Source organism: Clavelina lepadiformis, chromosome 1 (genome assembly GCF_947623445.1).
Source record: "Clavelina lepadiformis chromosome 1, kaClaLepa1.1, whole genome shotgun sequence".
Classification (NCBI taxonomy): Eukaryota; Metazoa; Chordata; class Ascidiacea; order Aplousobranchia; family Clavelinidae; genus Clavelina; species Clavelina lepadiformis.
Genome location: NC_135240.1, coordinates 21115531 through 21139523, shown reverse-complemented (window position 1 = coordinate 21139523; position 23993 = coordinate 21115531). Strand labels below are relative to the sequence as shown.

Sequence of the window (23993 nt, the reverse complement as noted above, 5' to 3'; positions counted from 1 at the left end):
TAAACAAACAAACTTCTAAAATCTACAATAAGTTTTAATTAATTTATATTCAACCAACTAACGAATTTGAAAACAGAAAAGGTCCAATTAATTTAGAAAAAGTCCAAGTAATTGGAAAAAAATCGATATACCGCTTTTTGGACTAACTTGTTAATTAATGAATTGAAATCACTTTTTAGCTGATTTATCGGATTTATGATCGTCCATTTATGGAAATATCACAATACATAGAGACTTTCAATGTCTTCAAAACAAGTTGAAAAATAAAGATCGAGATAATCGGCAGCTGATGAATCGGTTATCGGCCAGCTTGCTATCGGTGCATCCCTTATACAAATTAAAACAGTTTATTTGGAATCAGACAAATCAAAATAAATTTTAAGAAATTCATTAAAAACCAAATACATTACTACTCTGAAGCTGTACTGCAGACATTATGCTCTTATCATTCAATAGGAAGAAATATTTTTGGTTTGTATAACCTTCAAAGTTAGATTGGAATTTAGTAATTTTTGATATTTTTAAAGTTTTTCTTTTGTATGATTTTAGGTAAGTTTTTTATTATTTAAATGAATTTGAATGAATTATTTGAATTTTTTATAACTTTATTTCTTTATCAATTCGTTTGAATATATTTTGTATAGATTTTTTATAAATTTACTTCGATTTACATAATTTTATTTCATTTGCATAAACTCATTCAAACTTGCACAAAATTTTATGAACGAAATTGAAATTTTGGTTTCTACAACCAGTAAAAATGATTTATAAGGTAAGCTAGTTGAACTGAGAATAAGTAACCGAATACGTAACCAAGTAAACCGGCAATTATAACTCCAGGCTTTGAGTATATCGAGTGTCCATCTCTGAAAAGACCAAAAGACGTACAATACTGTAAATTATTTTCTCTACATTTTAGATTTATTTATTTTATCGAGGCGTCAAACAGTAAAATGTCAGAATTCTACGTAACGCTAAGCTCCAGCGTCTTGTTTTTTTTAGGACGGTATTTGAACATTAAACTCATTGGATGATTATTACAATAGAACACAATTATTTCAACTTCAGTCAATCCATCTACTTATAAAGAAAGAAAGAAAATAGTTAAGGGAACCCGTATTACGATATAAACAACAATATACTGAAATATATCGTGATAAAAGCAAATAAAAGATAACGGAAAATAATATTTAGAAACATAACAAAGCCATTATGCGCAAAGTGATAGTGACGAACTGATAACTGGTTTTGAAGTCGAGTTGTTTATTCTTGCCAATTTTAAAAAGAGGTGATGATTAAATAGTCACCAGACAAATGAACCCTACTCATTCATGTGCTTTACGTGCACCCGCTTGGCAAACTTTGACGGATATTTGTTCAGACTTATTTTATTGTTATGCTATTTTGATTTACATCATTTATACGTAGTAGAGCGTATCATAAGTAGTTTAGCGAAGTAGTTTCGCTGATTAATCATCCAATGGCCGAAAACGATCCTGTCAGTTGGCGGATACTATAAGTACAACAACTGTAAATTCAGTTTGTGGGCAAACAAATTGTGGTTTACAAAACTGTTGCTAGCATCAGCATCGAAAACGTTTAGCACTCTAGAAAATTCACGCAAAAATAATGTTGCAAAACAGTTTGAAAACTTTCATGCAGCAGAAAAAACAATTGTTTGCCGTTGTCGCTACCGCCTGCTTCTATGTGGTTATGCTTGAAAAGATTTATTTGAGTCAGCCATTAGAAAATAGCATTTTTGTAAAACGAAAATATCCCTTCAAACTTTCAGACAAATATGTCATAGAAAAGCATGCAAGGTTACCGCCTCTTCGTAACACTATTAAATATACTTTTCGAAAAGAATCCCGCAGTCAGTTAAAAATCTAATCAAAGAAATTCAGTTGATGAAAACAAATTACAAGTTAACAAAACTGTTGCTGCCGAATATAAATAATATCAGGTTATGAGTTGAAGTAAATCGTCTCTTATATGCTTAACTATAACTTAATTATTTTCAATATCAAAGAAAAACTAAGTAGAAGCCATAATGTTGCAAAACTGTTTGAAATTGTTTATGCAGAAAAAGCAATTATTTGCCGTTGTCGTTGCCGCCTGCTTCTATGTGGTTTTGTTTGCAAGCACGTATTTGAACCAGTCATTAGAAAATAGTATTTTTGCTAAACAAAATTATCCCTTAAAATTTTTACCCGCATATTTCATCCCGCCCAGTGAAAGTTTGGATCCATTCTCTGCTTATTATGGACTTGTCTATAAAGACAAATATGGTCAGCCTACTCGTATGGCGGGGATGTACAAAAGTGAAAAGTGTAATTTTAATTGGAAACAATATTTCCCGCTGATTATAAGTTCGATTAAAAAATACAAAATTAAAAATACCGCAAGAAATCCTGAAGCTTTTACATGGAATACATCAACAGTTACTTTGGGGACAAACGTTAAAAAGTTCAAAGTAGGTGATACTCTGGTAGCTCATTTACAAGCCAAGGACAGATTGAATCGAAACAAAACATTTGGAGGTGATTACTTCAGAGCAAGGCTAATTCGAAAGGCACCAGACGGAGCATTGATAGATGGAATTGCTTGTGACATTAAAGACCATTTGAATGGATCTTACACTTTGCAAGTTCCGCTTTTAATGGCCGGCACGTTTACCTTAGAAGTGAAGCTGGTATTGTCACTGGAAGGAATTGCTGGGTTCATAGATTTTACTTCCATGCAGAATCACAAAGGACATAACTATTCGGCAACTTTACAAACGAATGAAACTGTAGAATGCAATGTGGATTTAAATATCTACCACGGGTAAGTACGAACCAAATCTAGCATATTTACTTTTTGATATGTTTTGGTTTAAAAATTCTCCATATTCATTTGGAGATATAGTTTGGAAGCACCTTTGTACTCACTATTATATGGTGAAAGTTTTAGTTATTGCCCAAATAGTCATCGTTGCTGCTTTTCATATGCTGGCGTTTTGGTGTGCAGATACGAAGACAAGCTCATGTGCGACTACGGTAATCCCAGAAACGGAGAAACTTGGTTTTGCAATTTACCACCTTCAGGAAAATGTTCACCAATTACTTGGGTGGTTATTAATTATCAATTAAACGAACCACCGTACAGTGATAAAGTGCAATTTCCGAAACGCTACGGCCCTTTGGCAGAAATTATAGGATCAGGAATACAAATAAATGTTTCCAATGGGATGGAACGCAATGAATCAAGCGCTTTACCTGTTTCGTCGCCATCGGTCTATTTGCACCAAAGAAATTGGATAAGGACATTGGACTCAAAATTAATTGAAAGTAAACAAGATTTTCGAATGTGTCTGGACCACAAACAAGTTTATATGTTTGGTGATTCGACAATCAGACAGTTTTTCTATAATTTTGCCAACAGATTTAGTCTAAATGTTTATGGTCCAGATAACAGTAAAGTTTGGCAACAACCGAAAACAGCACGAAGTAAAGATGGCAACAGTAATATAACGCTATACTACAGAGCCCATGGACCGCCTCTTAGAAATCCAGGTCCTCCAAGTAGCCGACCTTATATAAGTGATTCCATTGATGGAATTCGAGCTGCTAAACGAGGTCAAGTTTACGTATTCTTTAACATTGGAGCGCATTTGTTAGACTATGAAGCTTCTTTGTATGTTCGCCGTTTGTCGGGCATCAAAGAAGCCATTGTTCGACATCACAAGTCTTTCCCAAACACTAAGTTTATTGTTAGAGGAATGAATGTAGTCGAATCAATGGAAGAATGGCTTATACTGAGATATGAAACGTTATTGCGAGAAATTTTTAAAAATATGTCAAATGTGTTTTATTTAAACTTATGGGACTTCACTACAGTGATGCCCTTAGATGATTATCATCCAAAAAGTTTCGTTTTAGAGAAGGAAGTGTTGCTTTTACTTAATCATATTTGTGAGATATAACACTTTGACAGTTTTCTTTCCTAGCTGTTATTGCATGATATATAATCTAAAAAGGTTTTCTTTGATAAATTATTATTATTATTATTATAATGGTTTAAATTAAATTTATTTTTCCCAAACATGCTTGGAAATTAATGCATACTTAGCTTGTATAGAGCACATGGTTGCATCACGTGAAGAATTTTCATTGTAGTGTTAACATGATCCTGAGAAATAAAGGGTTTTTTCAGTAGTGAAGCAAGGAGGCAATTAGTAAATGGCGGTCTGTTGCAGATCAGTTCAAACGCACTGTTTGACATTTTTATTCCTTGTCGGGTTGAAATCTGTAATCAGATTTGGTGCCTGTGGATGTTTTTCTCTTCACGGTCACATCAACGTCATCGTGACTTCAATCGAGTGCTGCATATTTATTTCTTGTTTACTATGTGCATACACATTGGGTTGTTCCTATTTGACCATTTAGTTATCACATACGAGTATCTTGCATTGTAAATCGGCATATAACGATCAACCATTTCGTAATCTACTCTTATTCTATTACGGGTTTTATGCAAGGTATCAGTGATATCAATATTTATAACATTATTTATCAATATTTTCCAATTCGGAAATTGTAAATCAAGAAACGAAAGCGTATCAACGTTTAGTTTTTTTTCAAAAACCATTGAGGTAATCTCAGATAAATTAAAACCAGGCTTCATCACTTTTACAAGCCTGTATAAAAGTCTGAATGGGTTGGAGTTATGAAGTCATGATGTATTCATTCTTGATCCTGATATGGTAGTGCACAAATAAGCTAAACTACAGACCCCGCAAACCTTTTCATGGATTCTAAGTTCGGCACCACAGAGGCTACATGAATGCTAAAATGATATTTTACATTGCAGTCTTACTGAAGGAACCTATATAAAGCGCAACTTCAGCAATTCTTTAAAATTTAAATTTTTTGAAAACAAATGTTCTAGAGTCTAGAGTCTAGACCAGAGCTACTCAACTGGCGGACCGCGGTCCGAATGCGGACCTTTTCAGTGTTGAATCCGGACCTTATCTGCCTCAGTATTTACACAAATGAAATCGTTCATCATTAGTTTTGTTATTCTTGCTTATTCAGTTAATCAGCGAGTGTGTAAGTGGTAGCGCAAACTAGTCTTCTAGCGGTTTTTGTTAACAGGTCGTTTGTCAATCGGGGCAGCCGGCGTTTTGCGCCATCTTTTGTTGATAAGACAATGTTTACACAAGTTTAATACAAAACCACTAAGCTGACTAAGGGGATGTAGCCTTCGACAGCGCTGTTTCTTGGTAAAGCCCATCATCAGCAAGGTGCTAATTGCAACCCATAAAGGACACCAGTTTTTTAACAAAACCAACTCCATTATCGTTGATTTGCAAAAACAAAAAAAAACAGTAGACAATAGCACAATTTCAAACAAATCAAACAAGCCTTGTTGATATCAAAGTGCAACAGCTACGAGTCAGCGTTTTCAAACATGAACTTCATAAAGAATAAATTTCCCGTTTGTATGACCAATGAAAACCTTCGCCACTGCCTTTAACTCGCTCTCACTACTTTAGAAACAAGATTTAAAGAACTATCAAGAAAAAGAAATACTAATTATCCCTCTAACGGTAAAGCTGTAACAGCACAATAATTAAACTTCGCTTATTGGTTTTGCTAATACCGCTCTACTGGATTTTGTATATACCGTATTTCATGTGTTGTGTCAAAAAAATCCAGAGAATTAAATAATTTAAAATCCAGAAATTTTAAAATTAAATTAATACCCATCCAGAGAATTATATTTTATATACAGTATTTTAATACATTTGTATGACTGTAAATTACTTCATGAGAGTTATAACGGACCTAAGCAAATTTTGAACTTTTGTAACTGGACCTTTGCTAAAAATAGTTAAGTAGCCCTGGTCTAGACTATAGCCCACTGCTTAACTAACTCAAAAGTGTCGGATCTCCGGGTAAACTTGAAAAGGCTAGCTTTTTATTATTTTGTGCAGGCTGCAAGACTAGTTGAAAAACTCCATTTGACGTTTGCGTTTGTCGATAATATCTTCCCCTTTTTTTCGGAACCCGAGCGAGCTTTGTTGTCATAGCTCTCTCTTCATGAAAACCGTAGTTTAAAGTGCGCCATGCAACTTCATCACTACCTAAGTTTTCCTGGCTCCCAGAGCTAAACTCGTACAACCTACACCGTGTTATTTCGATTGTTATGTTGGGAGTTTTACAGAAAAATACGGGTTTGTTATTTTTTAGTATAGCTTACGCCCTACGGTATATTAAAATAGATTTCATGTAGGCATAGCTGGGCAGTACCGCGGTGCTATAGTACCGAATTACTGTACCGCTTTACTTTTTCAGTACCTCTACCGTTACCGTGGGTACTTTTGAAAAAAAGTACACTTGAAGAACCTATCTGTACCGAATTACTTTTTAAAGAAATTTCAGTCGGTTCCTGTGCTCAGTACTTTTCACGTAATTATTTCGAAATTTTAACAACTATGTTTTCAAAAATACATGTTTGTTAACACTTAGTACTAATTTTAACACCTGTTGATCTTCTTAGATCTAGAAATGTCAAGTAAAATTCCAAGCGAGCAACGTCACATATGTTTTAACCTAGAGTAACCTTTACCGAGTATATAATAGCGGCAAGCATTGCATTTCCAACAGCATCTTTTACACAAAAAGTACCGGTACCGAGTACCAACAATGTACCGAACTACTTTTTTTAATATTACCGAATACCGGAGTCGTCGGTACAATTTTTTCCAAGTACCGGTAACATTAACGACGGTACTTTCAAAGTACCGACTGCCCACCTCTGCATGTATAGGTTTACTTTGCGACTGACAAAGTGCAAGGTGAGACTCCTCTTTTTTGACAGGAATGTGACGTAATTTCCGTCAAATTCATAGACACAAAACTAACAATCACTTAATCGTAAGCAATGTTGTACACTGCTGTAAAACTGCATTAATTATTTTCGAATGTTATGCTGAGACTTTTAAAGGGGCAGTCTTTGATATTAATTTTCGAATATCAATAAAATTTCCATGCACTTTAAGACTTACAACAAAGGTCCAATTGTTTTTTGCTGGTCGAAGAATTGTGTAATTTCTGTCAACTTCAAAAGTACGTGACACATCGTCGCTTAATTATAAAGCGACCAACTACTTTTATTGATAAATTGCTTTCCAACGTTTTACTGATAATTTTAAAGAAACTTTGACTTGATTTTCTAATATCAGCAGAAATTTCGTGTTGGATAGTTTGCAACCGATGACAGATTTTAGTACGGCATTGTTTTGTTAGCCTTAAACAAGGCACGGGTCTTGTTTTTCTATTGGCTAATCTGTCATTATTCAAGGTTTGTATTACTCTATGGTTCAACCCTTTTTGACAAGTCTGCAGAGGTCTTGAAAGAAAAAATCACTGTCGACAGTGGTTTGAAATGCTTTGCTTTACACTTTTTTACAGAAAAAAAACATTGTATAAATTTAACAAGAGTCGTTTACGACAAAGTTGTAATTCTGTCGTAGTAATTGTGGTTATTGTAATCATTCATTGTTGTCTAAATTTCCGCGGTATTTATGATTGTATGATTTTTTGATAATTATTGAATTTCTATGACAAGGATACCGCTTTAGCTTTAATTCTAGCGGCTGTGACTTCAGGAGCAAATTCCTTTTCTTTTATTTCATTTTTGATGTTTGACCTGTTTACGATGACATGTAGCTAGTGGAAAAGGTAACGATATGTGCTGCGATATTGCTCGCTAGTCTACCGTTTGTTTTTGGACGTGAAATTTCATACAGAAGAACTAAAATTTACTACCAACATCATATGTTCAGCCTTTCAAAGATACTGTAGGTTAACACTTGCGGATAATAATTAATTAAGGGTAATACTGGGCCTGTCTTTTTCTCCTAATCTATCTTTTTTACAAAATGATATAGGCAAGGCAGCTTTTACAGGTTTAGGTTAGGCCTAGATTTTGCAATTCGGTTTGGCGGAAACAGAAAATGAGATTCAGCTTTAGGTTACATATACATGCTGCCTATAAAATGAGGTTTGCTTTTCCTAAAATTTACGCTGTGCTGTAGCCTAGGCTGGGATTTTATCAGCTAGAATAAAAGTAGTTTAAAAGCTAATTTTCGGAAAATGTAGCATTACCAGTACGGAATATGTTGTTCCAATTTTTTTATGTCTTTGATAGATATGGCTTAAAGCATTTAAGTGGCATTTCCTGAAATTAAGAAAATAAACATCACAGTCTGGCTCTATACAAGTGAGCAACAAAAAACAATTTTTGTAATAAATGGTGACTGCCAGCAGGGTTACTGTCCATACTTGCAAAATAATTTATGTTTCTTACTAATATCGCTGATTCAAAGAATCTCTGACGCCTTTGGCAAGTTTCATTATCAGACTGGTGGCAGTCTGTCAGTGATTTGCTCTGATTTTGTTGCCGTGAGTTGTTAGTGCAGTTTTAATTGAAAACCTTATCCATTACAGCAATATTAAAACCAATTTTTGCTACGATTTTTCATCACAAATTTTGTGAGAAACAAGTTTAAAAACGTCATGAAAAAACTTCATTTTATGTGCGTAAAGTCTGAAAGTGGTCTAAACTAATAATCTCATATCACATTTGTATTCTCTTTGGTTTGCCAGCCAGTCTGCATCATTAGTCATGTATTGCGAATTTATTTAAGTTGTTGGTTGAAGCTTGTTGCCAAGCTTTAGATTTTGAAGCACTATTTTCTTACATTTGTACAACACAAAGAGTACAGTCTGGTCTGTCAGTGTCTTGAGAGTTACAGACAAATCAAAAGTGTGGTGTTTGTGCAAATGAAAATCATCAATGTGTTTGCCAAATTTGTAAGTTGGCATATTTGCACGTGCCGACTCATAATTAACTATTGCATGTTGCAAACCTTTTTGTCAAAAATTGTCATAATTTTCGGTAAAGCCAAAGGTGAGAAATTTGGCCTTTACAAGCCTATAGTAAGAGAAATCGTGTCAACTGCACAAGTGCACAGCCACAGGATGCCTTTGCATTCTAGAACCCAGCTAATCAAATTGTGATGTCATCTAGTTGCGCACTTCTGAACTAGCCCTGAGAAATCTAAGTCATAAGACATGCTATCAAATTGATGATTGAAATTTTTCATACTTTTACCACACAGTTGGTAAAATTGTTGCTAGGTTCTGTGTAAGACTAGGCACTTTTAAACTTGGTAACTGTCACTGAATGGCAGAATGGCTGCTGATGAAAGGAAAGAATATATAAGTCAAATTGTGGCTTCTAATTTTGGCAAAAAAGGTAAAAATGCCATCTTGGATCAACTTGAAGTGGAAGATTTTTTGAACAATGGAAACTGTATGACCTTAGTGACCTTTTTGGATTCTACCAAAAACTTTTGTGCTGTCAACAATGTACGTATAGGCTTATTTGTTTTCATGTTCCGAGCATATTTTACAAAAACTCAAATTGTGTGTTAAATTAATGTATAGCATACCAGTATTTAATTCATACAGTATTTAATTTTGCAGAGGAAGCATAGCGTTACTACATATACTTTGAATATTTAAAACGGTGTATTTCCTTCGAAATGTTGACATTATTGGTTGCAATTTACACTGCCACTCATTTTTTTGTAACTTTTGTAGCAGAATTAGTGTCAGAACATTGAGAAAATTCACTGTAGACACTTATTTACAACAGAGCTTATTTAAAGATCTGCATTGACTTACAGCTTACAGGTATCACCCCAAATGGACATGTTTTGGTATTTTTCAAACACAAACCAGAAGCCATTACCTTGGATAATTTGCATACAAATGTGCTCATTTCATCAATGCCAGACATGGTTAATGGGTTGTACCACAGCATGCAAAAAGTATGTGATGTTTTGCACGTGTTGAGGCTTGAATATTTTCTTACAAGTAATGTTATTGTTGGTAATTGAATACATAATTTGTAACTTTTCAATTAAAATTAAAGTTCATATGCCTAACTGTAGTAGTCATATTTTTCAGTTAAAGTGTGATTTGTCGATGACATTAACTGCTTGTACAACAATCAGGAAGAAAATAATAATATAATGTATGTGTGCATCAGGTATTTGTGCCAAGTTTAATAAAAGATGGAGTCAATCTTGGCATCAGTACGAACACACAGAGACTATTAAGTGATCTTGAACAAAATCTTGGAAGCATGCTGAGAAAATCTCACTCAACAAATTCAATAACACAGGGAAACGCAGATGAAGATATTTCAGGTGATTCACATAATCATTTACATTTACTTTGAAAGCCGATAATAGAATTTCATTTTGGTTGTCATATACAACATTATATTGTTTGGTTTTTTCCTCTCTGTGTATGTCGTTTAAATATGGTATTTGCAATTAATTGACTTTTTGTAACTTACTATTCTTTATGGAATATGGCTGCAAGTATGACATCTTAGCATGCGTCATGTAATGAACAAATTAAGATCAACACTTGGATTTGACTGTTGTATGCAAGTTCTTTATTCCCATTTACAATGTCAATGGTAGGCTTTTACATGTTTCCTCTTTAAGCTATGCTGTTATTTTAGGGATACTTGGCCCTTTGGATGAATGCAAGTATTGGGAAGATGTTGCAGTCACGGCACCGCGGTTAGAAAGTCAGGAACGAGCCCAACACTTCCAAGAGCTTCTTCGTCCGTTGCAAGAACATTTTTCAAATGTGGACAATCTTGTTCTTGGTAAGCATTTATTCAAGGAATGAACCCCCTACAACTGGCGCAATATTTTCATGAAGTTAGCTCTGCATCCTTAATCAGGTCACTTGCACTATTTTTGAATTGGTAAGAAAACCGAACATTGTTTTTTTTTATGTAGGAGACGCTGTGGATGCTGTGGAACAAATCTATGATGTCCTTGATGATTTATGGAAACAGAATGATTATCCAGAGTTCAGTGAAAAAAGAATGGCTCATTTTCTTGCTGTAATCGGTAAAACATTCTTTTTTATTGTATGTGTCGTAAAAGACATTCCTGTGATAGTAAAACATGATTAGATGGTAATGTAATATTTGGTGCAAGGTTTGCTAGATTTAAAGAGGAAAATATTTGGATTATGTTATTGTAGAGTGCAAGCTTACAGAAATTTTGTACTTTGATTGTTCAATTTAAACTATTTTTCGCATCAATGTTGTAAAATTTTAGTAATAGTTTTGTAGTAGAATGATTTGATGCTAAACAAATAAAAGAGTGCTAGGAAATGTTTTAAAAAGGAATACCGTTTTGAAACAGGTGATGAATTATGTCGATATGCACAGAGACGGTTGGATACCAACTTGACCTCCATTTGGGAGGATCCTTATCCAGTTGTCAGAGAGTCCTTACGTCAAGCGATTGCTCTTTGCCAAAGGTGGTTAAGCACTTGTGAGACTCTCACTTCTCGTTTGTGGAAGCAGTATCCTGCTCATCCTTGGAAGAGCGGGAAGTTTAAGTCAAGCAGTGTTTCAAATGTCATGGAACGTTTTCAAGAGGTGCATGCGTAAAAATACTTGCTGCTGATACTGTTTTTACCATGTAGTTTATGCTAATTAATAATAGTGTATCACTATTTTACTGTGCAAGAAGTTTTAATTTCCTACTTGCAATTGTGTAAGATACCCTAGAAATTAATACAGCTGCATTTTACATGTGATTATATAATTTTTTAGATATGTGACTTGCGTACAGTCCATGAGCATTTGATTCGACTTCTTTCAACAACAGAAAGAGAAAGGCTTATTTCCTCTCATAGCCTTGCTAAAACTTTTGCTAAAGTCAGTGCTCTGCATTATAATCCATATACTGAGGTAGCATGGCGAAATGCAGTGTCGTCATATCAAAGAGCCATGCAACCTGCTGAAGATATTGTGGCCGATAAATTACGTCAAAAATTACGAGGCTCATCAGGCAAAGTAGGTTCAGCTTGACTTTTCTAATGTTTTATATGCTATACTGAGTCAGTTACATGTGGAATGTTAAGTCTGTTATGAAAAGAACAGCAAGGACTTGAATAATTTTAAATTTCACGAAAAAAGAAGAAATTAAAAAATAACTAAACCTTTTTTGAATAAAAGACTTTATTTTTAAATTTTTGTTTAAGAGTGCTTGAATTTTTTGTCTATATTTTTCTCAGTAATGATTTAGTAGTTACATGGGAAAAATTTTCTGGTAAATACTTTTGTTTTTTCTTAGGTACACCAGCTTGTCCACGAGTTTCAGCGGTACAATGAACTGATAAAAAGACCTCGAATTAACAAAGCACTAACCCCTGAAAGAGAGACGTTGCTGGGCCAATTGACAAATTATGCTAAGGTTTGTGTATTCTTGCTTATTTGTTACTATGTTAAGTTGACAATTTCTGCATATCAAATTGTGGTAAGTAATTTAAGCATTTTGGTGTCAGAACACATTCATTGCAATGCAATAATAGGAGTTGATGATTATTGGTTATGTTTGATTATCTAAGCCAGATTCACATGTCTGGTTTATTCCACTCTGGTTTGAAATCAACTTTATTTCTTTAGATGCTGAAAAGTGAATTTAGACAAAGATCGCGAGATGGACTATCTAACAGCAGATTGAATGGCAAAAATCTGTCAGAAGTTGTTGCTAACATCGTATGGATAAAACAGCTGGAAGCAAAGGTAATTGATTAACTATTATTTATTATATGTCAGATATTACTTCTGGCCCTTTTGTTTTATTTTATTTTATTTTAACATTTAATTAATGTTGTCGACTAACAATAATTTTTTTAAATATCAATATTATATATCCATTTTTTAAATTTTCATGTGAATGGTGTAAATATATTTAGGTTAATGAGGTATTAAAATCTTCTTCCGGAGTTTTGCACGCTCTTCCTGGCTTTGATGATTTCAAACATCTTTGCTCCAAAACCAAGGATGAGATGGAAGCATATAGACAAGACCAGTTTCAGTCTTGGTCTGAATATATGATTTCAGCTTCAAATGATCCAGAGGATCCTGTGAGGTATTGACTGCTTTTTTTACTTTTTGCTGTTTTTTGTTGATTTTAGATTAGTTTGTATTTCTTTTGCAAATATCTTGTTGCAAACGATTCAATATATTTTTACAAAGACATTTTTTTGAAGTTTGCAAAACAGCAGTCGCGTTATGGAGCTTGATCACAGAGATGGTCGATTAACCGTACATTATTCCGATCGAACAGTTGCACTGCTGCGTGAAGTGCGGCAGTTGGCTGGTCTTGGCCACCGTGTACCATCTAAACTACAACACTCTGCTTCCCAAGCCCAAAAATTTTACAGGCACGCTGTCATTTTGAAACAGGTTTGTAGTAACTGAAATAGTCTGTGATATTTCAATTTTCACCATCAATTTTGTGCTAATTCCATTTATTGTCTATGCTGATACGCTGTGATGAAATGATACAGTACAAATTTTTGAATTGCAGATTTTGGTTTTCATACATGTTGTTTCAAGTTGGTGTATTTAATAATGCTTGCAGGTTGCTCACTTTTATAACACTATTGACCAACAGATGATTCCCAGCCAACGTCCACTTATGCTTGAGTCTGCTCTTAATTTTGAGCGTATCATAAAAAAACCAAGAGCTGGAAATAAGGTTCCCAAAATGATTTAGAATATTGTTGAATCGATTACTTAGCATGCTTCAGTTGCAACTAAGTTGAGTTCTGTTCACATATTCTCACATTGACTTCGTCCTTTAATGTAATTTACTCAGTTGTCCAATGATGGTCGAATTCACATCACATGGGATAGGCCTGAAGACCTTGAAGAATACATTAGTAAATTGCAGGCCGCTGCTGACAAGCTTACTATGGAAAATAGAAGACTAAGAAAACAACATACTGTGATATGTGATAAGGTAGACCTTAAATGTTAAGAAATGCAAAATGAGATTACAGTGTTATAGTTATATATGGAACTTTTTATATTTTAGCACAGTGTTTTTGCAGTTTTTATTTACAAATAACAGATGTTGTCTTTGATGTCTGTGGATCTGCTGCGAAACCAGCAACGCTGGAAAGACTCTTTGTCGGAAATCCGTAAAATTATTGCAGAAGTCCAGCAAAGATTTGCTGTTGGAGATGAGTCCTCAGTTCGGCCATGGAGGGCTCATTGGAACAGACAAATTTACAAAGCACTCGAACATCAGTATCAAATGGGTCTTGAAGCACTCAACCATAATTTACCAGAAATAAGAGTTGATCTGGTGTTTAGGTAAATTTTTACTTGACAAAAATTTGTGCAAGTTATACAAGTGAGTTATACAAGTAAATGGCAAAGGTGAATATGTTCCAAAATTATTGTAAGATCATGTTTATTTGATAATGCAGTTACAAAATTTGCATCTTTGGAACAACAATTCATTACTTTAGTATGATGCTTACTCTATAATAAATTTATTGCTTGGCAAGTACCCATCTAGATATTTCACTGATTCTTCATCTTTTACAGGCAAGGAAAGCTCCAGTTTCGTCCGGCCTATGAGGAAATTCGTGCTAAGTTTTATCGAGAGATGAAAAGATTTATTGGAATTCCAAACCAGTTTCGGGGAGTGACAGATGCAGGAGATGATCCGGCTGCTACAGGTCAAGTTGTCTTTCCAGTCATGATTGACAGGAACGCTAACAGCTTCCATACAATCTATAGCAAATCAGAAGACCTCTTCAGGTGTTTAAATAAAATTTTGAACTCAATTTCAGTTCAGTAAAATATCTGCAATGCTTTTAATATTTAATCTGCGTCTCCCAATCTGGCAGACGTCTTGCTGCTGTGCAAACTCGTTTTGAAGAATGGGTCGTGCTTGGCAAAGTTAATGTGGAAGAGTTGGTCTTAACTTATTGCGAAACTTATGAAGATTATGAAAAGAACTTTAAAATGGTTAAACTCAAAGGTACATTGCGGTCAGGCAGCATTATTACCTTAACTATTAAGATTGCATTTTTCTACTGTTTTCATATATATGACACTGCTTTGCTAGCTTTCTTTTTTATCTAAATTCACAGCCTACTAACTAAACTCTTACCAGTTTAGCTACCTGTCCTGAACTTGAAGACATGTGACATTTGCCGATTGTATTAACTGTTTTGCTTTCCCATTTCTATTATTTTCGTATGATTTAAACCAGGCAAAGAAGTAGAGAAGTTGCCAACTTCTGAGAAAGTAGATTGCATCTTGATATCAACTACACCAGTGAAAAATGCAATTGACGATCAGTTGCAGCAATTGTTTGACACTCTATTGGAGTCGCTTCGAAATCGCGTGTCTGGTTACGTCCAGGAACTGACAAATTTTGTTTCGTCTGCCACTGATTCCCTGCAAACTATGCCACAAACAATACAAGAAATTGGAGATGCTAACGCAAAGTAAGTGGCAGCAGTTGCAAGGTTATCACTGAAATAATAAATTACTAGAGCATGATTGAAGAAATTTTTGGTGACTGTATATCAAAATCGTTGTAAATGAGAATACATAAATTTTTGAATTTTTCAGTTTTTGAAATATGTAACATTTTATTTGTATTTAGGCACACTGAACTAAAGGAGGCAATGCCTGGTCAACAAAGCAAATATGCATCCGCTGAAAAACTGGACACACTTCTTCGGAAGATGTGTGGAGAAGGAGTAGGCAATGCCCTTTCTGCCCTTAGATCAAAATGGGATTCTTTTGATATCTTGATGGAGAGTCATCAGGAGGTCATAAAGGGACAGGTGATAAATTGTTTAAATAAACTGACAATATCTGATCAACAATGACATAAATGCGGTGATTCTTAACATGGTAACGAAAATATTTTTGAAGTGTTTTGCATCTATTTTTTTGCAAGTTTATACCTAATACATTCTTAATGTGATATAAGTTAAAATCTGCTTATCTGGGTTTATTACCAATAACTTAAGCTTAATTCTATAACTCCTGTTTATTTGTTATATGAAGGCATGTTTAAATGTTTTGCTCGTTTTTGTAAATGTTGTTTTTTGCTAGATTGCTGTGATGAAAGCTGGCGTGGAGTCAAGAGTTGAGTCATTTATGGCTGAGCTGGAGAAATTTACTGCTCGATGGCGTCAACTAAAGCCTGGTGATGATGCAATTGAGTCTGGGGACAAAAAGCGCATGGCAGAAGCGCTGGAGGGAATTAAACAAAGAAAAGAAGAATTTGCAGAATTGAATCAACGAAAAGAACAACTTTTGTATGATTTTTTTTAATTTGTGTTTTGCTTAATATATTTTTAGAAAAAGTTTGCAAGGTTTAAATTAGTATATAGCGTTTTATGGACACTTGGACTGCGTATACTGATGAACCATTTCTTTTGTTTGCTGTAACTTGTAAAATTAACATAATTGTCTCTGCTCTTTTTGTTCTGTTAGGTTGGACTGCAAGCATTTTGAATTGCAATTGCCAGATTTTTCATTGGCCGATGAGCTCAGGGTTGATATAGAAGGAATGGAAGTCACCTGGCTTCTCTATGAAGACTTTCATACTGGTCTGAACGAATTATCCAAGCAGGACTGGATATCTTTTAGGTTTATTACTTTGCCCATAAGTTTATGTATGTATATACACTTACAACAGTTGTTCTCACTGGGAAAGTGGCAGTTTTATGTTGTGTTTATGCAGTTATTTGCTATATTGTGTGTCATGTCTGTCTTTATATCCAATTTTCAAAAACAAAAATAAATAATTCCATTACGAAAAATTCAAATATTTAACTGACGCATGTAACATTTCCGTAGGGGACATACTCATACGTTTGAAGAATTCATATTGACCTGGGAGGACCGGTTAAGACAGCAAGATCCTACAATGATGTCTGTGAAGCTACAGAAAGATGTTACTATCTTCAAGGTATGTCTGATCATTTCAACAGTTTGGTAGAAATTTTCGTATTATGCATTTGAAAAATAATGAATGAAAACTGAACCTTTCCTCCTTTTAAATTAGGATCTTTTTCCTGTCCTTAAATATGTTCGAGGGGAACACTTGTCACATGACCACTGGCTTGATTTGTTTCATCTGATTGGTTTGCCGCGTGGTACCACCTTGGAGAGGCTGACTTTTCATGATATTCTTTCTGTCGCGCCTGCAATAGTTAGCAATATGTCCGACCTTAAGGTAACTTTTACATCTGTAATAGTATAATTACAATTACAACCACAAGATAGGCCAGGTAAAACTGGGTTTTCCAGTTGTCTAAATCTGTAAAGTAATCTTTTATTCTATGTAGTGTCTCATACCATATTGCATTTTAGCAGTTATGGACGAGAGTGTGTTTGAAGAAGGTTCCAAACTAAAACTGTGTTTATTTTAGGAATTAAATAGCCGGGCCCAAGGTGAAGTGTCCATCAGGGAAGCACTGAGAGAATTGGAACTTTGGGGTGCAGGCGCCACATTTTCTTTCACTGACTACCAGGACAGTGCTAACAATTCAATAAGACTTATAAAGGAATGGAAGGATTTATTGAACGAGGTACCCAGGATATTTTTATCAGAATTATTAGTTTTGTCAAGTAAGTTTTATCTCGTTTGTTCTGTTTACTGACTGGAATGCAGAATTGAAATAGATAGACATAGATGTTTAACTACCGTAATCGTACTATTTGTTTTCTAACTTGATAATTGCTGGAATAGTAGAATAGTGGAGTAACCAGTGTAGTAATAAACAATCTGTCAACAATTATTTTAGGTTGGAGATAACCAGTGCTTGTTGCAATCTCTCAAGGACTCACCATATTATTCAGGATTTGAAGATAAAGCCGGAGTTTGGGAGAAGAAACTGGTGGAACTGGACGAACATTTGAGGCAGATAAATACCATCCAGAGGAAGTGGGTCTACCTCGAACCCATATTTGGTCATGGAGCTCTTCCTAGAGAGCAAGGAAGATTTGCCAGAGTTGATGCAGATTTCAGGTAGATGATGTTGTTGATAACATGAGTTTAAAACTATGGAGCTAGCAGTCATTTTGGCGCAAAGGACCATAGGGTCAGCAAATGCATTTTAGGTGAACTAAGACATTTTGTACACCAACACTTGACTAAATTTTTCAGTTTCAGACTGAACAGCGTATAGTCTTTCAAATATTGTATCTGCCATAATTTCTCTGCCAAACAGTTTAGTCTTTACCGTATTTTTTCGAATAGAATACTATTCTTTTTTAAAGCATTTTTTAAATACTGTAACTTACTTCTGTCCCCGATTTCAAAAAGTACAAGTAGCGAAATGAATGTAAATCGTACGATACTTTTGTTTTAAATTCTAATCCAAAAACTAACACAGGCACTTAGGTTTCTATTTCCTTGTACAGAGCGATCATGTCCGATGTGTCACGTGACGGCCGTGTTTTGTCCATCGTTGGTCGTGCAGGTATGAGAAGCCAACTTTCAACTATGCTTGACCAACTGCAGAGGTGTCAAAGGTCGTTAAACGAGTATTTGGAAGAAAAGCGAGATGCGTTTCCCAGATTTTATTTTATTGGTGACGACGATCTGCTGGAAATACTTGGTCAGGTAAAAGTGAAAAATTTTTGCTGGGCAATCACGACTTAATATTACTCAAAGCTTGAGAATGGTGGATATATATTGAGTTTTGCCATTGTAATTTACCTGTTTTAATTGTTTGGTTTGGTTTGGTTGGTTTCATTTGTAAATTTCATGCTGTCTATGACTCAATACTTTCATATAATAAGAGTGATATATTTTTAGTCTTGCTTTGATATACTGTATTTGGTCACTTTGTAGTCCACAAATCCATTGGTCATCCAGTCTCATTTGAAGAAGCTTTTTGCCGGAATACACTCGGTAATATTTGAATCAAGTGAATCGTCAACTAGCAGCAGGATTGTTGCGATGAAGAGTCTGGATGGTGAACATGTTCCTCTTGAGCAACCAGTGAGAGTTACAGCAGATGTTGAGGTAAAACTGACAGTTTCTGTTCCTTTTTCTTGCCTGGATCTTTTACTGTTATCCCCGTTGTTAGTTTGGCTTAAACAGTGGCAACCTGGTTTTGTTTGTTAACTTTTGCTATTACTTTTGTAATTCGACAACGTTGTGTTGAACGTGGATGTGGTGAACATAACACGATTACTTCTGGGTTAACATTTAATAATTGCTCCCTACATTGTTTATTTCTTGTTCCAAAGTTAAAAAACGAGAATTTCACGTTTTTGGAAAAACGGAAAAAACGTTTTTCAATTACTTTCATAGGCAGCAGCTGATATTGATCATTTAAGTTCACTTCTTTGTTCTCTCTTTGCAGGAATGGTTGATGAATCTTTCTGAACAGATGAAAAGTACGCTTCGAGCTTTGCTTGGCAAGTACATCAACTCGAACAGCCAAGAACCGGGACATTTTCCTTCCCAGGTAAGAATAATCACATTGAAATTATTTAGAATTTGGCAAATGTTTAAATCTACCAATTTCGATCTACACATAAAGATTTTTATTTCATTTATATTGCTGTTTTAGATTCTATGCTTAGGTGAACAGATTGCATTTAACCAAAACTGTGAAGCAGCTATCAAAGATCATACTCTGTCGAAATTACGCACGGAAATGGATAACAAGCTTAGTACATACACTTCGGTTTACATTAACTCGCAGGAACTAGGCGAGACAGGTTAATTACATAGCGATATTTGCTTTTTGCATCTGATATGCTTCGTGTAGATCGGTTTGATTGATTAAGAAAATCTGTTGTATTTCAACTGTGGAACGTTCATGTTATACATTTACTATTTTACTTCAACCAAAGATACTTTTATTGCTAATTGTGATTGTTAAAAAAACCAAGAGCTCAAAATTTACCATTATTAACGAAACGCCTATCACAGAATACCATTTTGCCTTTATAACAGCGCACGGTTTTTGTTTTATACTTATGAACACATACTTTTATTGCAGAGGCGCACGTTCTTGGTTTGAAGTTAAAATCTCTGATTCTTGACATTATTCATAATATTGACGTAATCGGTCAGCTGACCAGCGCCAGTGTTCGAAACGCGAGCGAATGGATTTGGCAGAAGCAACTTCGATACTACGCTGAGGCCACCACCCTCATGCGAATGGTCGACGCTAAGTTCACGTACACCTTCGAATATCAGGTAATAAAAAGTTGAAACAGCCGGACTGGTTGTGGTCTAACTTGAGCTAGAATACTTTATATCTGTAGTAAGTGGGTATTTGATATGAAAGAACTTCTGCAAAAAGTTCCAAAACTTCATTTAATTATTGACATAGAGTTTTATTACCATCTTTTGTAACAAAGAAAAGAGATATAAAAGCGATACTTGAAACGGTGACGTGCGCTATCACTATCACTGTCTTTCTTATTTTTTGTGTTTTTCAATCATGGTTTGAATAAAACTCTGCGTTTTCAGGGAAATGCACCAAAGTTAGTCCACACGCCTTTGACCGATAAATGTTACCTCACCTTGACACAAGGCATGCACATGGGGCTGGGTGGAAACCCGTATGGACCGGCTGGGACTGGTAAAACCGAATCGGTGAAAGCTTTAGGTGGATTATTCGGAAGGCAGGTTCTGGTGTTTAACTGCGATGAGGTGAGACTTAATATGACCAGTTGTAACCAACTAAACTTCACATTTTGCTCCAGCCACGTTAGTCCCAACACGAATCAACGACTTTAGTCAAATTTCAAATAATAATAATGTTGTTACTTTCGCAAAAACTTAATTCTTTTGGTGCAGGGTATAGACGTCAAGTCGATGGGGCGAATTTTTGTCGGTTTGGTCAAATGTGGTGCTTGGGGTTGTTTCGATGAATTTAACAGACTCGAAGAAGCTGTTCTGTCGACTGTTTCCATGGACATTCAAGTCATTCAAGCTGCTCTCAAAAGCAATGCTGCTACAGTGGAACTACTAAACAGACAGGTAATTATGAGAACACTGTTTACTGTAAAATTGTTTAAACAGAGTGCAACCCTTCACATCGTTTCAAAAGCTGTAAATGTTTTGCTTAAATAAAGACAACTCTTTCCTTTTCTAAGATTGACATTGATCCCAACTCCGGGATCTTTATCACCATGAATCCGGCAGGAAAGGGATACGGCGGAAGACAAAAACTCCCGGATAATCTCAAACAGCTCTTCCGACCGGTTGCCATGTCAAAGCCGGACAATGAACAGATTTCTGAAGTAAAGTCAAAATTAACGAATACTGCTTTATATCGCAAATTCTTTGAATTGTATGGTTAATCTCGAAATTGACATTAAAGCGCGTTCTGGACGTGGACTATGCAACATATTGTTTATACTTTTATGCGTTTAGTCTGACTTAACTATTTTTGACCGTTTTTACATTGTTATTTTGACCGATTTATTGCAGAGGTTGAATGGTTGTGGTTTTGATATTTAAAATATCTGTCAGTAATTGGTAAGTTAACTACCGTTCATCCAGGTTCATTTATTTCCATTCCAGGTCATTTTATTTTCGGAAGGTTTTCGCGAAGGCAAAGCTCTCGGCCGCAAACTGGTTGCAGTATTTAACTTATCTCAAGAGTTGCTTTCCACTCAGCAGCATTATGACTGGGGACTCCGCGCCCTCAAAACTGTCCTGCGTGGCAGTGGACAGAGTTTGCACAACTTGAGAAGAAAGGCAGAGGAGTCGGATAATATAAAGGTTTCTATCTAAGCTCTAATTTGTTCTTTGAATTTATAATTTATTATAACACGTTGCATTGATTTTTTGGATGCGTTGATAAACGTTTAGGCTGTTGTGGTTATTTTATCAAATCAGTGCAAATGCTTGTTGTTGAACGAATTGACAATCGTTTTGTAGTCGTTTTCACTCTTGGAATGTGATAGACATAACTGTGTAAATTGGTAGCTTATTTCTTTTCTGGTTACAGATCAAATCAGCGGATGAGTACAGGATAGTCGTACAAGCTCTAAGAGTTAACACTCTCTCTAAACTTACCTTTGCTGATAGTCAAAGATTTGATGCTTTGGTCAGGGACATCTTTCCAAACGTTCCTTTCAAAGGTGATGTTCATGAAACATATGTGTAAATTGTAGGCGACGCGTTTTATACGTACAGCAGAGTCATCTCATTATGCCAGAAAGAGCATGACAAAATTCGACGAGCACATCCTAAAACCCAAGCAGAAAAATTAACCAAAGTGAAAATAAAACATGTATAATTGTATAGAATTAGATGAAAACAAGAAATAGATCTATAGCAATAAGTAGTTTATATTAACGCTGTGTATCCAGTATCTACTGTCTTTCAACAAAAGCAGCAGTTTAATTAAATTCATCTCCCCAATTTGATTTAGTGGACAAAGAGCGCATTCTTATAGTTACGGATTTGGTTAAAGTTTTACCTTGATTACATTGCTACTGTTGTTTCCCGAAAGACAAACTTTAACATGACATAATTCCAGTTTTTCCGGTAAACTTGCTACAACGATTTTTTGCGTTTACTGTTTAGATTTGGAACAGGAAAATCTTATAGAAGCAATCAAGGCAACCTGCGACGAATTGCACCTCGCTTCACAAGATCGACAGATAAAGAAAATTCTAGAGTTCAATGAACAACTCCAGCAACGCATGGGTGTGGTTATTGTTGGCCCCTCTGGTTCAGGTATGTTGATCCTGACGGTCGTGGTTTCGGACAAGTGCTGTGTATATGATACTACTTTCTTACTTTTTGTCTTATAACTAAGCAATACTTTTAGCTGCTGACGCATCAAATGCCTCAATGTTTATTGAGTTGTGTAAGCCATCTACGTGAACTTCCCTCTATCTCTATCTATCTCTAAACTAATTTCCTCTAAGCCATTGTACATATTGTTGATCAAACGCACTTACAAACGTTGCAGGCAAGACTACTCTATGGCAGGTTCTACGGAGCGCTCTATCTCGTGTCGGAAAGACTGTTAGATTGCATACCATGAATCCCAAGGCTATGCCCAGGACTCAACTTCTCGGGAAGATAGATCTTGACACACGTGAGTGGTCAGACGGAGTACTGACCAATAGCGCACGGGAGGTTGTCCGCGAACCCTTGGTCAGTTATCTTTGTTATTTTAGTGTATTGAATGTAATATGTTTCTCTTTTTCCTAGCTGTTGTGGGAAGTAATAGGTTACGGTTGCCCACAACTATCACTCCGAACGAATTTAATGTAATTAATCGAGCGAGTGTCAAGTTAGTGTGCGGTGGTTAATTATTTATGGTTGTGGGTCACTGTAGGAAAGCATTGTGTTCACCGATTGATTGATAGGTGCAGTAGTGCAGTACCTCCTACCGTTTTAATTATTTTCTCTGATTTATTTTATTATCGTAGTGTGTAGTTACTAGTAATATTGCCTTTTATTTCGGTGCATTGATTGTTTGTGAGCATCTTTTCCTTCAATAATGCTTTAACAAAGTTAAGACAATTATTTTCGCTCCCCGCAATTAATTGTAAAAAAATAAACGATACGATAGAAATACACTGATCAATACACTAAAACTGTCCGTCATACCGTTTGGTTTATTTTTTATTGCTATGCTTTATCTTTTTCAGGATGTCCAATCTTGGATTGTGTGTGATGGTGACATCGATCCTGAATGGATAGAATCCCTCAACTCCGTTCTGGATGACAACCGTCTTCTTACCATGCCCTCTGGCGAAAGAATCCAATTTGGACCGAATGTCAATTTCGTTTTTGAAACTCACGACCTCAGTTGCGCTTCACCTGCGACTATATCTCGGTCAGTTTGTCATTCTGTATTGTGCAATGATTAATTAGTTGCACTTTTGTTAATTCTAATTTATTAACTTTTCATTGGTATGCTAGTTGGTTTTACACTAAAGCAACAAGGAGAAGTTTGGTGTTGTACGAACATATATGTGATGTTGAACATTGTACAACATACATTGTATACGTGGAAAGTTTTCTAGCTGTGGAATACATTTAACCTTAAGGACCCAAATTTTGATTAACTGTGATT

At 35.3% G+C, this 23993-nt stretch overlaps 2 protein-coding genes and 1 long non-coding RNA gene across 4 annotated transcripts in view; 2 read left to right on the top strand and 1 right to left on the bottom strand.

Moving 5' to 3' along the window:
- Positions 1 to 1587: 1587 nt before the first annotated feature.
- LOC143473191 (NXPE family member 3-like) lies at positions 1588 to 4392 on the top strand. The gene is made up of 2 exons (XM_076970070.1): positions 1588 to 2826; positions 3010 to 4392. The coding sequence occupies exons 1-2, from the start codon at positions 2051 to 2053 to the stop codon at positions 3962 to 3964; spliced, it is 1731 nt and encodes a 576-aa protein (XP_076826185.1). The 5' UTR covers positions 1588 to 2050; the 3' UTR covers positions 3965 to 4392.
- Positions 4393 to 9175: 4783 nt separating this feature from the next.
- The window catches only part of LOC143450011 (cytoplasmic dynein 2 heavy chain 1-like), a 32975-nt gene continuing 18157 nt past the window's right edge, over positions 9176 to 23993 (top strand). For both annotated transcript variants that reach the window (XM_076950507.1, XM_076950434.1), the window contains exons 1-37: positions 9176 to 9419; positions 9740 to 9883; positions 10105 to 10264; positions 10588 to 10737; positions 10874 to 10987; positions 11288 to 11526; positions 11704 to 11946; positions 12227 to 12346; positions 12559 to 12678; positions 12852 to 13027; positions 13149 to 13344; positions 13523 to 13639; positions 13760 to 13903; positions 14015 to 14259; positions 14497 to 14712; positions 14802 to 14935; positions 15170 to 15407; positions 15569 to 15752; positions 16027 to 16232; positions 16411 to 16566; positions 16777 to 16888; positions 16985 to 17155; positions 17352 to 17510; positions 17727 to 17950; positions 18346 to 18547; positions 18779 to 18952; positions 19296 to 19400; positions 19506 to 19656; positions 19941 to 20140; positions 20417 to 20599; positions 20747 to 20929; positions 21046 to 21192; positions 21476 to 21676; positions 21906 to 22038; positions 22487 to 22639; positions 22878 to 23065; positions 23566 to 23753. In XM_076950507.1, the coding sequence (XP_076806622.1) occupies positions 9243 to 9419; positions 9740 to 9883; positions 10105 to 10264; positions 10588 to 10737; positions 10874 to 10987; positions 11288 to 11526; positions 11704 to 11946; positions 12227 to 12346; positions 12559 to 12678; positions 12852 to 13027; positions 13149 to 13344; positions 13523 to 13639; positions 13760 to 13903; positions 14015 to 14259; positions 14497 to 14712; positions 14802 to 14935; positions 15170 to 15407; positions 15569 to 15752; positions 16027 to 16232; positions 16411 to 16566; positions 16777 to 16888; positions 16985 to 17155; positions 17352 to 17510; positions 17727 to 17950; positions 18346 to 18547; positions 18779 to 18952; positions 19296 to 19400; positions 19506 to 19656; positions 19941 to 20140; positions 20417 to 20599; positions 20747 to 20929; positions 21046 to 21192; positions 21476 to 21676; positions 21906 to 22038; positions 22487 to 22639; positions 22878 to 23065; positions 23566 to 23753 (6353 nt within the window). In that variant the 5' untranslated portion in view covers positions 9176 to 9242. The remainder of the gene's footprint in view (positions 9420 to 9739; positions 9884 to 10104; positions 10265 to 10587; positions 10738 to 10873; positions 10988 to 11287; positions 11527 to 11703; positions 11947 to 12226; positions 12347 to 12558; positions 12679 to 12851; positions 13028 to 13148; positions 13345 to 13522; positions 13640 to 13759; positions 13904 to 14014; positions 14260 to 14496; positions 14713 to 14801; positions 14936 to 15169; positions 15408 to 15568; positions 15753 to 16026; positions 16233 to 16410; positions 16567 to 16776; positions 16889 to 16984; positions 17156 to 17351; positions 17511 to 17726; positions 17951 to 18345; positions 18548 to 18778; positions 18953 to 19295; positions 19401 to 19505; positions 19657 to 19940; positions 20141 to 20416; positions 20600 to 20746; positions 20930 to 21045; positions 21193 to 21475; positions 21677 to 21905; positions 22039 to 22486; positions 22640 to 22877; positions 23066 to 23565; positions 23754 to 23993) is intronic.
- On the bottom strand, positions 17000 to 23652 carry LOC143450233 (uncharacterized). Its single transcript, XR_013114677.1, has 3 exons — positions 23525 to 23652; positions 21974 to 22146; positions 17000 to 17123 (listed from the first exon to the last, which is right to left on the bottom strand). It is a non-coding gene; the product is annotated as an uncharacterized LOC143450233 (long non-coding RNA).

Bases quoted from the DNA above. Each gene is read 5' to 3' on its own strand.
- LOC143473191 (XM_076970070.1), top strand. From the start codon at position 2,051: ATGTTGCAAAACTGTTTGAAATTGTTTATGCAGAAAAAGCAATTATTT. The intron at 2,827-3,009 runs GTAAGTACGAAC...TTTGGTGTGCAG, and splicing joins GATTTAAATATCTACCACGG to ATACGAAGACAAGCTCATGT.